Below are 14,558 nucleotides of genomic sequence, written 5' to 3' on the forward strand. Positions count from 1 at the left end.
TAAGCTACCAACCAAAAAATGTGCGTAAGGTGACAAGCAGACCAGCCTTAGATTTTTAAGACTTTGATCAAAGAGGTTCAACTTACTTAGTAGAAGTTTCCATTTGAAAAATTCACATCTTTTGAACATTTCACTCATGAGCCGAAAAGAAGAAAATCTGCATGGATGGTATCCCAGGGACTTTACCTTATCAACTTCTGTTACTTTAATCACAATATTTCCTAGTGGTATGTGGGGCATGTCTCATTCCTCCTCCTCTGGTATTCATATGGGAGGATTTTCCTAAATACTTCTGGCCCCTGGGCCCTCCCCTCATCCACTTCTTCCCATGGGAGAAGAGTGTCTCATACAATTGGTTGGTTTTGGGTATTTGGCTCAGCCCATAGAGCAGGGGCACTCTGGTCTGTCTTCCATGCTCTGAGGTTTTGGGGCTGGGCCCTATGTGGGGAGCCTGTAATTGCTCAGTGCTCCCTGGGGCGGAGGAGGTAAAGTTGGGGATGATATTGGGAAGCTCTATTCTCCAACAGCTTTATCATCAATAAAATGGATCACTTCCTCTTCACTTGCCAGCTTGTGTCCCCCAACTGGCTTAGCGCTTGTGTGGGGAAAGAGGTGTTTTTTATTGCCCTCCCATCCCAACATTTTACTTATATTTTTGATTCTAAATTTTAATTTTCCCTTAATCAAATTGATGGAGCCATAAATAAGATGGATCACCTGTTATCAGTTTCTTTATCATTGACTTCCATATAAGAATAGAAAACTGGCCATCAAATGATCTTCTACCCTTACTCTTCACAGTTTGCTATTGATATCACTGTGGAGCTGGGTTGGCATTCTTAAGATATTAGACTAAATTTCTTGTTAAGAGAGGGGATCGAAGAACTCCCAGGAACAGATACTCTGTTTTCATTATATCTCTATTGAATGAATAGAACCTAGTGCAGGTTAGCAAAAGGGTGAGGGCTTTGAAGACAGATCTAGGTTCAAATCCAGCTGGGTCAACTTTATGGTATGATCTCAGGAAGTCTCTCCTATTTTCCCTGTGCCTTCTTTGCCCATCTCTCACTTTCTCTGTCACCCAGGCTGGAATGCAATGGCAGGATCTTGGCTCACTGCAACCTCTGCCTCCCAGGTTCAAGTAATTCTCCTGCCTCAGCCTCCTGAGTAGCTTGGATTTTTAGGCACGTGCCACCATGCCCAGCTAATTTTTGTATTTTTTGTAGAGACAGGGTTTCACCATGTAGGCCAGGCTGGTCTCGAACTCCTGACCTCGTGATCTGCCCACCTCAGCCTCCCAAAGTGCTGGGAGGCGTGAGTCACCACGCCAGGGTGCCCATCTCTTAATCCTCTGCTCCAAGTCGGTTGTTGTGAGGATTTGAGATAATGTACCATGTTTTCTGGATTCTAAGATTTACTGCCTTCACTTTATTTTTTCTGAAATATGTAAATTCCCTACAATTCACATGTATATTTAATAGAGTGTTTATTTTACTTTTAAAGCTTAATAGCTTTAAAAATGTCATTAATGTATGGGACAGTCAGCCTTAGAGTCAAAATGCCTAGAAAGGTGTCTTACATTAATTGGCATTAACTACATGGCTGTTCTTAAGACTTATTGGAAAGGCCAAGGGGACAGGATGAGGTCGAGCCACTTTCCTGCAGCCAAGTGGGCGCCTGCTCACCCTGAGTCCTCGTCCCAGTAGTAGTGGCTCCTGCCAGGATAGCTCTGCTCCACTTTGTCCATCTGCAGGGTCCTCACGAAGACGCCCGTCTTGGACGTTTGCTTCAGCAGGCGATTGTGAACATCCGAGAGGATGGAGAATGTGGTGCCTCGCGGGTAGCAGAGCCCCACTCGGATCCAGTCGCCCCTAGGATTGGAAGTAGAGTCAGGTTACAAGCAAGGGTGTCCAGGCCACAGGGCCTTTGGAGCATGCCTTGGAGAAAGAGACCAAAAAATCTCCACCAAATGACACCTCCACTTTTGTATGGGAAATTTTGAAAGAACATTTGCTGTCATGGTGACTGAGTTGCAGTGTTCAAGGAGAGAGGGAGAGACAATGGCTGCCCATGAGCAGAGTCTGAATGCTTCACTGATGTGTCTCCAGGGCCAACCCTGGGGGTGCTCCATATGGAACTTGGGAAAAAGACATTCTTTTTGTAGTTAAAGAGCACAGGATCCAAAGGACCTGGGCTCAGCCCCTTCTGGGTCCAGCTTGATTGTAGGGCCCATTTCATCTCTTTGGTCTCATTTCCCACATCTGATAAATGTCTGTCTCACAGAAATACTGTGACAAGTAAATAATGTGCATAGAAAATACTGGAATCTAAATATATGAAGCCCTATCCAGATGCCCTCGGTCTCATCACTGTATCTCGCAGGCCTCATTTCCCTCTCTGTAGGGTGGTGACAACAATACCCAGATATTTTTGTCATCTATCGAGCACTGGCTAATGCCAGGTCGTGGGTGCCCACCATACCTTATCTCCTTAGGTCCTCATTGCACTCCTGCAAGGTAATACTATCCTCAACTCAAAGATCAAGGAGCTCAGGCTCAAGAGGTTACATGCCCTGCCCAAGGTCACCCATGCCGGAGCAGGGGCTTGGGCTGTGTCCTTTAATTCTTAACTCCTGGGTGATGTCAACCCCTCTAGGTACTCCTGCAGGGATCACATGGGCTAGCCTGTGGCTCTGTTAAACGCAAGGCCAGGACTTTGCAACAAGGCATCGTTATCAGCTTTGAGCTCAGCCAGAGCAGCTGCCCCCAGATCTCACTGCTCCTGGCGGGACACCCACTCACTTGTTGAAGTTGATGAGCCAGATGGCGAGTTCGGCGGGGGCCGTCTGGTCCCAGTGGATGGTGTAGCCCTTCTGCAGGGTGACAACCGGCTGGTATTGCTGGTAATGGGTGCTTCTGGTGAGCGCCCCCTCCAGGTAGAGAGGGTGGCTGGGGAAGTCATTCTTGATGATCTTCATTCGCAGGTTACTGGTCTTGTAGGCTTGAATGTACATCTTTTAAAACCCAAAAAGGAAACACACAATGAGGCTATTACGAAGGATTATTCCAAGAGCGTCTGGCTAACATCTGACTACAGACCGCACTTTCAAAGGCACTTTCTCTTTACAGAACCCTTTTTAGAAGGCTTGAATGAAAGAAAGGCCAAATAAGGGGACATCTCTTTCTGCTGGTGGACGCAGCCCAGGCCTTACTGTGTAATCCAGCTAATGCTTTCTGTTCATCTTCATAAAAGTGCTCTGTTGAGCTTCCAGTGGAAATTTGAGAAGAGTCTGCATAATAGTCAGATGGCAGATTTTGGACAAAGGACAGAGATGTGGATGGAGGAGGAAGGGAGTGAGAGAGAGAGAGAACTTGTATAATTCTACCATAAAATGCAACTTGCCTATGACTGGCAGTTGCTCTGGCTGCATTTGAGAGAGTGCCTGGGTGTGCTGGCCTACTTCTCCCTCCTACTCCCTCTCTGTCTGGCCCCTGAGGCCAGTCCTTGTGGTGCCACAACACACTGCATGAATAAATGGGTGCCTCATTTCAGAGGAAAAACTGAAAGCAAGACTGTCAGCCATTGAGTTCCAGGGACCTAAGAGTCTGGATGCTTTATCCCAGCATTGGTTTAAAACACTGTGTTGGCCGGGTGCAGTGGCTCATGCCTGTAATCCCAGCACTTTGGGAGGCCGAGGCGGGCGGATCACCTGAGGTTGGGAGTTCGAGACCAGCCTGACCAACATGGAGAAACCCTGTCTCTACTAAAAATACAAAATTAGCCGGGCATGGTGGCACATGCTTGTAATCCCAGCTACTAGGGAGGCTGAGGCAGGAGAATCGCTTGAACCTGGGAGGCGGAGGTTGCAGTGAGCCGAGTTCACGCCATTGCACTCCAGCCTGGGCAACAAGAGTGAAACTCCATCTCAAAAAACAAAACAAAACAAAAAACAACAAAAAAACACTGTGTCCTGTTTTATGGCACATCCCAAATTCATAAGACAATATCCCCATAACTGTGGCCAAGAGAGACAGTCACACCAATGTGCAATGATATTGTGCTTTTGGAAGGAAGTGGTTATCTTCCCTTCTAGTTTTATCGCATATAAGATGGAAAGAGAACCAACCCTGCCCATCTTAGGGAGTTGCCCTGAGTATCAGAAAGTAAAGGGTACATTAAAGCATTTTGTAAGATGTAAAGTGAAGGGAAAATATTATGAATAACAGTTAACCAGTTGCCAGTTACGATAATCTGGCAAGCTCTAACGATGAGCTTTTTTTCACAGAAGGTAAGCAACATATCAGAAAGAAAGTGTGGGAAGGAAAATCAAGGCTCCATATGGGATACCTAGACCTTGAGCTGAGGCTGTGTAATGCTGAGAGCATGGATGCCAGGCTTGAGGGTTTGGTCATCCTTCAATTATTCAGGACATGACTGTCCTCCATCAGCTCCCTTCTGACTCCACTTCCCTTCTTATCTTCCTCAGACCATCATATCATCCACTCACTCCCATTAGCATCTTGGCCCTTCCTCTGCCCACACCTGCAGCAGAAGCCTCCCCATGGCTCATTGCACAGCTCCGCCTCTCCCAGGGCTCTTGAGCAGGGCTGAGAAAATCCCACAGCCTGGGAGAGAGGTGCCTCTGCAAATGCACCGCCTCCAGTCTCCACTGGGTTTTCAGCACTGCCAGGCGCTCCTTCCACAAGCTTCTTGTCAACATTTTCCACTCTCTACAGCAGCTCTTCCAAATCTTTATCGCTCTCTGGAGGTTACTTTCCTCAAGCCCAGTCCCCACATTCTCAGCACATGACATCACCTTCTACTGCAGAAACACCCTCAGCTTCCTGCCCTCTGCCCCATCTTCCTCTGGTCCTTCTTCCTGCCAAATGCTAGCCCTGCCACCTACTCTGGCACCTGACCCCCACCAGCTGCACCCTGTGCCGTCTTTGCCCCTTATGGCCCTTTTCCTTCAGCCCGACACCATCTCCCTCTCCTATCACTCCTCCACCCCCAAACCACCATTTAGCTCTTTTCTCACACCCCAATTCCTGACACCCACAGTGGTGGTAATAATGCCTGCCTTGTAGGATCGTTGTGAAGACAGTGTCTTCATTCATACATGTTTCCTTCATTCTCTGAGACGAGCTGGCTCACTGTGAACCTGACAGTTCATTTTCTCAGGCCTCTCTCCCGTTACTCATTTATTCGTTAGTCATTCATCAAAATACTAGAAGTAACAATAATATAATAATAGCTAACTAATATTTTCAGTTCTGCCCTGTTCTAGGCACCGTCTAGACCTGCCCTGTCCCTCATGTGGCCCCTGAGCACTGGACATGTGGCCACTGTGACTCAGGATCTGAATTTTAAACTTTAATTCATTTAAATTTCAAAACAAAAGCAATGTAAATATTTTTTCCCATCCCATTACCCTGATTTGATCATTACACATCGTATACATATATCAAAATATCACACATGCTCCAAGAGAATATACTATGATATAGCAATAAAAATGCAAAAATAAATTAAAAATAAAATAAGAAATTCACATTAAACACGACGTTATTGTTTCAGTAGGACTGCGCTTCCCTTGGTTGAGAATTGAGTGGGCTGTAAGTGTAAAATACACAGTAGATTTTGAAGACTTAGAAAAAAAACGAGAAGTGTTTAATGATTTTCTACACTGATTCATGTTGAATGATGGTATTTTGAATATAATTAAAGTATTATTAAAATTAAATTCTGTTTCTTTTTACTTTTTAACATGGCTACCAGAAAATTCAAGGTTACATGTGTGGCATTCTATTGGATAGGGCTGGTGAAACATTTTACATGTATTTTCTGAAGCCACCCCCAAAATCTCGCTAGGAAAGTTCAACTGTTTTACAGGTGAGGAAACTGAGGCTCCAAGAGACCAAGTAATTTGCCCAAGGTCCAATGGTAAGTGTGGGAGCCTGACTTGAATCGAAGCGTTTGACCCAGAGGGTTCTTTTTTTCTAAGCATTTTGCTTACCAAGTGTTTTGACTTTAACTTTTGTAAAAATCCTACTGGGTGAGGGGAAAAAATAAAAAGAAAGAAAGAAAGAAAGAAAAAGAAAAAAAAATTCTGTATCTCTTTCTGGCCTGAAACAGAGCCAGGCATACAGTAGACACTCACTGAATGCTTGTTGCATGAGTGAATAAGTGAGTGGCCGGCCCCCAGAAAGGCGTCCCTACCTGTGCATAGCGCCCACTGCAAATGGCCCCTCTCCAGTCGGGAACATTGATGCAGTCTGGGTGCCGGACCAGCCAGTTGTCATTCTTCGTGAGGTAGGAGCCAGGGTACTCGGACACAGAGCCGTCGACGTCATGGAACACAGATGTCTTATCCCCATCCATGTCCAGCTGGTTGAACCAGGGCCCAGGCTCTCCGAAGAACACTCTGGAAGTAATCTAAACAGAGCCCAGGGAAGTTAGGCAGGGCTAGAAGGTGAAGGGAAACTGCAGCCGTCATCAGGCCAGGGCGAGGTTTCCGATTTCCACTGACATTACAAGCCAGCCAAAACAAAGATGCTCTCGGGCACTGAGAGAAACCGCATGGCTGACCCCTCCGATGCAACCGGAGTCACAGTCAAAGGTTCACCGTGCCTCAACTCCCAGACCTAGCACATGCTTTTGGCCTCTGCTCACTGGAGGGTTGGCTGCTGTGGATGAGCTTGGAGACTGCTCTGACACACAGACTTCACCAACTGCAGAGATGGAGGAGGGGGACTGAGGACTGTGAGTGTGTGTGAGAGGGAGGTGGTGGTGATGTGTGTATGAGAAAGGGTACACACACTTTTACACACATACACGGGGGCATCCATGTGCGAGAGAAAATGTGCATGTGGCATGTTTCAGGAAGACAGTTTTGCAGCATGAGCCCTTGCAGATTTCCATGACTGACCTCTTTCAGGCCCTCAGTTGCCTGAGTAAAGACATTAAGTCATTTCAGTTTCACATCGTTTCCCTCAGCCTGCCAGGAACTGGGCAAACAGGCAAAAGGCAGGAGCAGGGAGGAGAAGGAGGGAAAAGTCTGGGAATCCATAACCTGAAGGAAGTGCACAGGAGGCCTGGCCCCAGCTGGTCTCACAGGGCAGCCCTTGCTCTTGATCTCCTAATCCTCAGTCCCTCTTCTGCCTTCTCTGTCTAGGGCAAGGAGGCCTCTGTTTATAGTCTGCTCTCGGGGAGAGATTAAACAGAACATCATCAGTTAAGACTTCCCTTGGAAACTGTGGGGCTTGTTAGATTCTTTGTGCCAACTCAGGTGGCCTGGTCACAAGACTTAGTTTGTCAAAGTCAAGTCTCTTGGAGGAACAGCCTAGGAATCCCAATCCACACGTCGGGTTCCTCTGGAGGCTTGCCTGAGTTTTGAGCAGGGAGAGAGCAAGCGGGCATTTACCCAGACCTGACCTGTGGGGCAACCTACGCTTGTACTTTTCCAGTTTGGATGAAGAGCAAACTGGGACATGGCCCAGCCTAGTTAGAGGAGGCTTTTCAACCCCTGTGGTGGTGGCAATAGCTCAAACTCTGGGCCCCAGGGGACTTATGAATCACCATCCAAAGTCTGGGTTTGCCGGGAGTCTGCCCTGGTGCCTCACTCACCGGAACGTCCTCAAAGGCAATGCCGGTCACATTGTTATGGGGGCAGCTCTGCCAGGCATTATTCAGGCGGAAGGCCAGGGCGCTGGTGTGCCGGCCCTCCAGGGCCACAAACTTTCGGAAAGTGCAGTTTTGGATGTTGATGGGGCCATCATAAAACTGAATTCCTCTAATTGGAAAATTCCTACGGAGTTAAGGAAGTAAGACGTCAGTCTAAACGCCATGTTGTTTGCCCCTTCTGAGGTGGATGGTAGCAGAGACTTCCTGGGTAAAACCAATCCTGATCCCCACCTCTAGCAACTCTCCCTGCCCCAGATCGTTATTGATTAATTAATTATTAAATCATTAATTTAAAGCATGTATAGACACACTAAGTGTCAATGAATGACTGCCGGATGAATGGATGGATGGATGAATGGATGGATGAGTGGATGAATATCCATCTAGTTGCTAGTTTGGAGTTTGGAGAATGGTTCTGTATTTCAACATCTCCCCCAATTTTTCCATTATATAAAGAGTCATTGGGTAAATACTGTAAATACCACTGGAACGTGCCAATATTATGTTTCTTGGGAAGATAGAGCTGTTAGTCATTATCGCCTAGTTTTAGTTGCTATAACAATTTAATCAGATTAAGACCCACATGAGTTTCTCCTCTGTGAGTAAGCCTTTCACATTGGCAGTGTGCTGGGTTTGGGAAACAGGGGAAAAGGACACACAGAATGGAAGGTGATAAACATGTGATAAAAATAATTGTAAGGCAACATTTTCAGCACCCCTAGAAGAAAGGGAGGCCCCACTGAAAAGCAAGACTGTGGGCTGACAGAGAACCCCAAGAAGGCCCTGAAACCCAGAAGGAGGCGGGAAGTGGCAACAGGCTTGGACATGGAGGTAGGAGAGACTGGACAAGAACTGGTGACTTGAAGATTTTGCCTTGGCCTAGCACGGAGTAGGTTGCTCAGACACACTTCTCCCATTGCCTCAGACTCCTGAGCATAGCACAGGAAGCGAGGGTCTGCGAGGCTGGCTGGGCTTCCTGGTGGTCCTTCTTGGGCCTGGCCCCAGTCTAGGCTTGCTCCTTCTCCAAACCCAACATGTATGCTTATGCTGGTGTCTCTATATCTGGGTCAAGCCCATTCCTTTCCACAGCATATATAAAGAAGAAAAGATAGAAAGATGGAAAAAGAAGCAGAAAAAATATCTGCCCACAGGGAGAGACCATACTCCAGTTGTCCCTGATCTTCAACCCTGGGCTCCCTTCCATTCCAATATGGTTCCTTGAGGACACATCAGTCATGGTAACATGCCTTCAGTGGGCACCAAAGACTCCTTGCATTTCTATATTTTTATGTTTATAATTGATTAACATCATGACCTAGAATCCTGATTCTCATGGGGTGGCTCCATGCATTTTTTCATTTCACATATTTTAGGGACAGTCCATTTTTACTAGCTCTATACTTAGGTTTTGGACTTCAGACCCTGACCCAGCTCTATACAAGATGGATCAACCATGATTAGGACTGCAAGGTCTTAGGTTCCTACTTGCAGATGCAGTTTGAGGAACCTGCCTCAATCTTACAGGTTTCCATAAACAGGATCACCTTTGGAAGTCATCAGAGCATTCTGGCCCTGGGAGCCTGGTAACCCTTGGCAAAGAAACCTTGAACATGCAGATTCAGGGTCACTCATACAAATGCTGAAAGGGACTGCTCCATCACTCAGGTTAGACAAAAGGAAGGGCTTCTCACAGCTTGTGTTGAAGGAGACCATGATTTTGCCTTTGCAAAGTCTTTTCCATGTCCACTTGGGTTGGAAGTTTTAGGTCAATGTGTATTTTGTGTCCTGACTCTAGTAGTAGAAATTATATCTTCCTAGAGAAAGAGTAGAAAGCTCAGACAGACAAGAAGGGCTGATCTTATCACCAGGAGCACAGGGACCACCATGCTGCTCACAGGCTCAGAGCCTTGCTCTCTGGCTTGAATTCACACCTGAGCAGAAACACCAGCAGAAGAAAGGAGATTTCCTCACCAGTGACCCAGCCTGTGGCTTTCCAAGGAATTGACTGAGTCCATTATCCGTTTGCTCATCAACCTTCCAAGTCACCCATTCATTCTCTACCCACCTGCTTATCATCTATCTGACCTTCATTTGAACTCCCCCAGCCGCAGAGCCCAGGACTCCTCAGGACAGTCCTGCTATTCTGTTGTTGAGCATATCTGACATTAAAAAGATCCATCCTTCTTGCACTAAACCAACCCTAACCTACGGGGCCCGTGTAGAATGAGTCTCATCCCCTATGTGCACAGCAGCTCTGAGAACATGTAACAATATCCCCCATGTTGTCCCCGAAGTGATGATCCTGTCTCCTGGTTGAAGACCCCAACCTGCATGTGACATGGCTTCAGCTTTTGTCACCCTCCTGGTTATTCTCCTTTAAGTGTGCTTCGGCCTGACTCTATTGCTCTGCCATCCTCAGGATGGATGCTACACTCCAAGTGAGAGTGCTGTCAGAGAAAAGGACTCACGGTCCCTGATCCCAGACACACTAAATTCCCATTAACATAGCCCAGGAATGCATTACGCATTTTGATGGCCACATCACCCTGTTGACTCATATTCAACACCATTTTTTGACTTCTATCTCCCCATTCCAGATTTCATCCCTTAATTGTTAGTCTCAGTCACCTCAGTGATTCCTCTGACTGGTAGAAGACAGAAGAATTCATAGTCAACAGGTAGAAACTACCCATTAACTTTTTCCCTTCCATCACAGCCACTTAGGTTAAGCCACTCAGAACAAGGAGCTACATGGTTGCAAACCTACTGGCCTATAGGGAGGGTCCTTCCGCTATGGTCCAAGCCGCCAGGGCCCCAGATCCTATTGTCCATCATTTCCGTCCCCACGTTGCCGCTCTCGCCAACAAACAAGCTGTTCTTTATCTCTTGCTTGGAGCCGTCATCATACGGGAAGGTTCCACCACTGTAGAGAGAAGATGTTTAAGGTGAAATGTCCAGAGACAAGATCCCACAGAGGACCAAGTACAATGACAGTTGCCCTTACCTGGCCAGGGTCAGGCCAATGCCATTGTCAGCAAACCTGTGGGCAAGAGCAGATAGATAGTCAGAGCATGCCCTGGCTTCAAATTCAGTGGAGTCGTGGAGAGAAGGACACTTCCCTGCCCTTGGAGTCAAACTGAATACCGTGCAGAGGAAGGGGTCTCTACGTAAGCAGAGGCGTGCTCAGGGAGTTGTGGCTCTCCTGTTCTGCACAGGAAGGGGATGTTCTGGGTCCCCTCCCATTCCGACTCTGACTCTAGAGAGAAAACGGTAACCCCTGTGGCTCTCCACGTTCAATGGCATTGACAGCATGCAGACTGGGGTCCATGTGCCTCCCTCTCCAGCCCCATCCTCTGTGATTCCAGGGCATAGTTTGAGGTTGGATCAGGAGAACTTGAAGGGCCTTCCGCTCTCAGGACCAGCACCAGGGAAAGATGGAGTATGTGAATGCACTTCTATTTTTTTTCTTTTACCATCTTCACTGCTGTTTCAGCCACAGAGAGAGGCACCAATAGCTACTTTTCAAGTTTCCAGGAAGCCACGCAGATGCTGGCCCTGAGAAGGGCAGGAAGTCATTTTGCAATTGCTCTGGGGCCATCTCGTCAGCTCCCTTTCACCTCTGCCCTTTCTAGGGGTCAGATGAGCATGCTTCTGGGGGGCGTCTGATTGCGAGGGACAGGGATTACACAGAATCCAGAGCTGAGCCTTGGGTCTGTGCTACCACAGACTCTAGGGCCAAATACAGTGGCCGCCTTCACTTCCTGTGTCCCAGGGGTAGATTTAACTGGTCTCCATGCCTCTGCTCCTTCCACCTGTCCTGTCCACCCTGCCAGGCTCATCTCAAAGTGCCATTCTCACCAACCTCTCTGCTCCCTAAAACTTCCGTGGCTTTATATCCTTCATAGATCCAAGCTCAAGGGCCTGGTGAATCCACATCAGCTGCACCAGGCTGGTCCCGGTGGCAGACATGCTCTCTAATTCCCAATGTACTTTTTCATATTCTGCTCACCCTCTTTCAGACACATGGACCTTTTTCTGTTTCCGAAGCCCATTTAGTTCAAATCAATCATTCCAGTCCCATCATTAGGGCACTGTCTTCTCCATTTATTTTCCCAAACTTCCTGAGTCTTATCTCCCAGATCCCTCCATGGCTTTTCCTCATTGCTTCTGTCCCCCAGTGCTAGGCTCCTGGTCCCCTCATTCTTCCAATCTTTGAAGGGATCCCTATCTTCTATCAGCCCCGATTGCACCAACCTTGTCCACACGTAGGACCACAGCCTTGGTGCCAGCCAGATCCTAGGCTACCTTGGAATGAGTCTGGTGGGGGATTAAAAGACACACCCACTTTGGCAGGAGGGGTCTTTGCAATTTTTCTTGCTGCCCTAAATCTGGCATTTACCATCTCTTTAGGGACCTAAACTCTGAAATGCCCAAGAACCAGAACCAAGAGATTTACCAAACTTAGGACATTGCAAAGAATTTCGGCATTGACACCATCTAGTTTCTCTTCAACCCAGGGCTGCCACCCACCTTCTGCGTAGTGCCCCTCCCAAGGATGCTCTAGGGTCTGCTCTAGGGATGAAGAGCCTGGCAGCTTATCCTATAGACTGGTGTCTCATATGGTAGGAAGGCTCTTTCTTCTCCAGAGCTGGAACCTGCTCCATGCCTATCACTTCTGCCTTCTAGAGCCAATCAGAACAACCCTGCCCCCTTCCCCTAAATGCCCTTCAGAAACCCAGAATCAGCTCCCTTTTCTCCCTTCCCTTCTTCTTAAAACGAATGACTTCTTTTCTCCTGTGCAAAATGAAGGCCCCTCGGCTGGGCACAGTGGCTCACAGCTGTAATCCCAGCACTTTGGGAGGCCGAGGTGGGCGAATCACAAGGTCAGGAGCTTGCGACCAGCCTGGCCAATGTGGTGAAACCCCATCTCTACTAAAAACACAAAAATTAGCTGGGCGTGGTGGCACATGCCTGTAATCCCAGCTGCTCGGGAGGCTGAGGCAGAAGAACTGCTTGAACCCAGTAAGCGGAGGTTGCAGTGAGTCGAGATTGCACCGCTGCACTCCAGCCTGGGTGACAGAGTAAGATTCCATCTCAAAAAAAAAAAAAAAGAAGTCTCCCTCAGTCTCTCTGCCTCTGTTTTTAGGTTTTGTTTTGACTTTTTAAAAAAAATTTTATTGTTTATTTTTGGCCACTGCCTGCTGCCATCCTATGTCCCTGCCTGGCTGGGGGACCCAAAAGCCTTTGCACCTCCCCTTCTCTGTCTCTCATGCATCTTCCTGGGGCTCCATTGCTAAGTCAGTTTCTCCCCAGATCTCTGCATTTCTGAGCAGCCTTTCTCTCCCTCCCTCTGTCTGTTGCTCTCTCTGTCAGTGCTGTGTCTCTGCTTTTCTCCTCACATTTCAATTTCTCTTGTTCCCTTTCACCTTATTTCTCCTTTACTTGGTCACAATAAAATAGAGAAATATGTTTATTTCCTAATAGGGTTTCTGATTTCCCATTTTTAACACAAAAGGCAGACAAGGAGACATTTCACAATACTCCCTGAAAACAAATCCCAGCTCCACTGCCTGTGCCTTCTGGTCCTTGTCCAGCATGTGCCAGTCACTTACATAGGGACCTCATATGTGAGCTCAGCATTCCCTGCCTTTTTCATTTGGGTCTTGGAGTCCAGTGAACTGTAGCTCGAAGTTCCAGTTCAAAGTCTAGCTAACTGTGTGACCTTGGGAAATTCACTAAACTGAACCTCAGTTTATCATCTCTAAAAGGGAGATCATAATTTATATGTTTGAGAAACATGGTAAGAAAGAAATGCAACCAAGGCTTCCACATAGTAAGTGCCTAGACTATTCTGGCTTCTTTCTTCTTCCTTCCCTTAGCCGATGGGATGCGTGACCTTGAGAGAGCCAAGCCCAGTGACTATTTGGAAGCAAATCATAACCCACAGCACCTGGCACTGTGGGCCGAAGCCAATATGCTGCTTTTAGGTTTTGTGTTTTTCTGGCCACTGCCTGCTGCCATTCTATGCCCCTGCCTGGCTGGGGGACCAGAAGGCCAAACGTCAGTATGTCTGGCTTCCCCTCTCTGCTTTTCTCTCCTCTCTCTGTAGGGGGCTAGGGGAAGATGCGCCATGCCCCCTTTGTGCCAAAGCCACACACCGCTCTGACTCACCGGCAGCTGTCCAGCCACACATCCCCGCCGCGCAGCCAGGCCCCGTGGTCCTGGTTCTTGTAGGCAATGAAGTGTCTGATGATGGCCGGCTCCCGGGGCTTCAGCGGGTCGGCATCCTGGTGAGGGCTGTATCTGCAGCACAACCATGGGGAGGGCACAGGTGGCGGTGTTGGGGGCATGCCTCTGCTGACTCCCTTCTGGGCTCTGTGAGCCTCTCTCTACTCACAGCGCCCAGGAAGGCACCGACTAAACAGAAACCCATTCGCATTGCCTGGGCTCTGGAATGAAGTTTCTGAGTTCATCACAGAAGCAAGAGGTCACTCCTCCACCAGCCCATGGAGGCCCCTCGCATACTGAAGAGCCTGCCCCAAATGGGGTCAAAGCACAGAGGACGGTTCAGACAGCCATTCCCACAAGGGCATGCAACACAGTCCTCATAGCCCAAGAGAAGAGTCTGGAGATACCCAGCTCTTCCACTAACTGGCAGGTCACCTTGAACTAGTGCCTTTTATGAGCACTTCTTAGCTACAAAACGGAGTGCACTATCATGTTACCAGTGTTACCCACTTTTGATGGAGACCAAGCAACTTGTCTCTTTAAAGGAGATTGGTTTTGCTAATTACCTTGAGGTTTCAAAAGTACCTTTGAAAAGTTGCCCCTGGCCTTCAGCTGAACAGTAGGTTTATTTATAGGCTTTCCTATTA

At 47.8% G+C, this 14,558-nt stretch overlaps 1 protein-coding gene across 8 annotated transcripts in view; it reads right to left on the reverse strand.

Moving 5' to 3' along the window:
• Positions 1-14,558, reverse strand: part of CEMIP (cell migration inducing hyaluronidase 1) — a 179,021-nt gene that overhangs the window by 12,042 nt on the left and 152,421 nt on the right. For all 8 annotated transcript variants that reach the window (XM_055277471.2, XM_055277473.2, XM_063638629.1 and 5 more), the window contains 7 exons: positions 13,855-13,986; positions 10,688-10,723; positions 10,451-10,606; positions 7,627-7,807; positions 6,220-6,435; positions 2,802-3,013; positions 1,686-1,871 (listed from right to left, as the gene is read on the reverse strand). In XM_055277471.2, the coding sequence (XP_055133446.1) occupies positions 1,686-1,871; positions 2,802-3,013; positions 6,220-6,435; positions 7,627-7,807; positions 10,451-10,606; positions 10,688-10,723; positions 13,855-13,986 (1,119 nt within the window). The remainder of the gene's footprint in view (positions 1-1,685; positions 1,872-2,801; positions 3,014-6,219; positions 6,436-7,626; positions 7,808-10,450; positions 10,607-10,687; positions 10,724-13,854; positions 13,987-14,558) is intronic.

This window comes from Symphalangus syndactylus, chromosome 5 (assembly GCF_028878055.3).
Source record: "Symphalangus syndactylus isolate Jambi chromosome 5, NHGRI_mSymSyn1-v2.1_pri, whole genome shotgun sequence".
Classification (NCBI taxonomy): Eukaryota; Metazoa; Chordata; class Mammalia; order Primates; family Hylobatidae; genus Symphalangus; species Symphalangus syndactylus.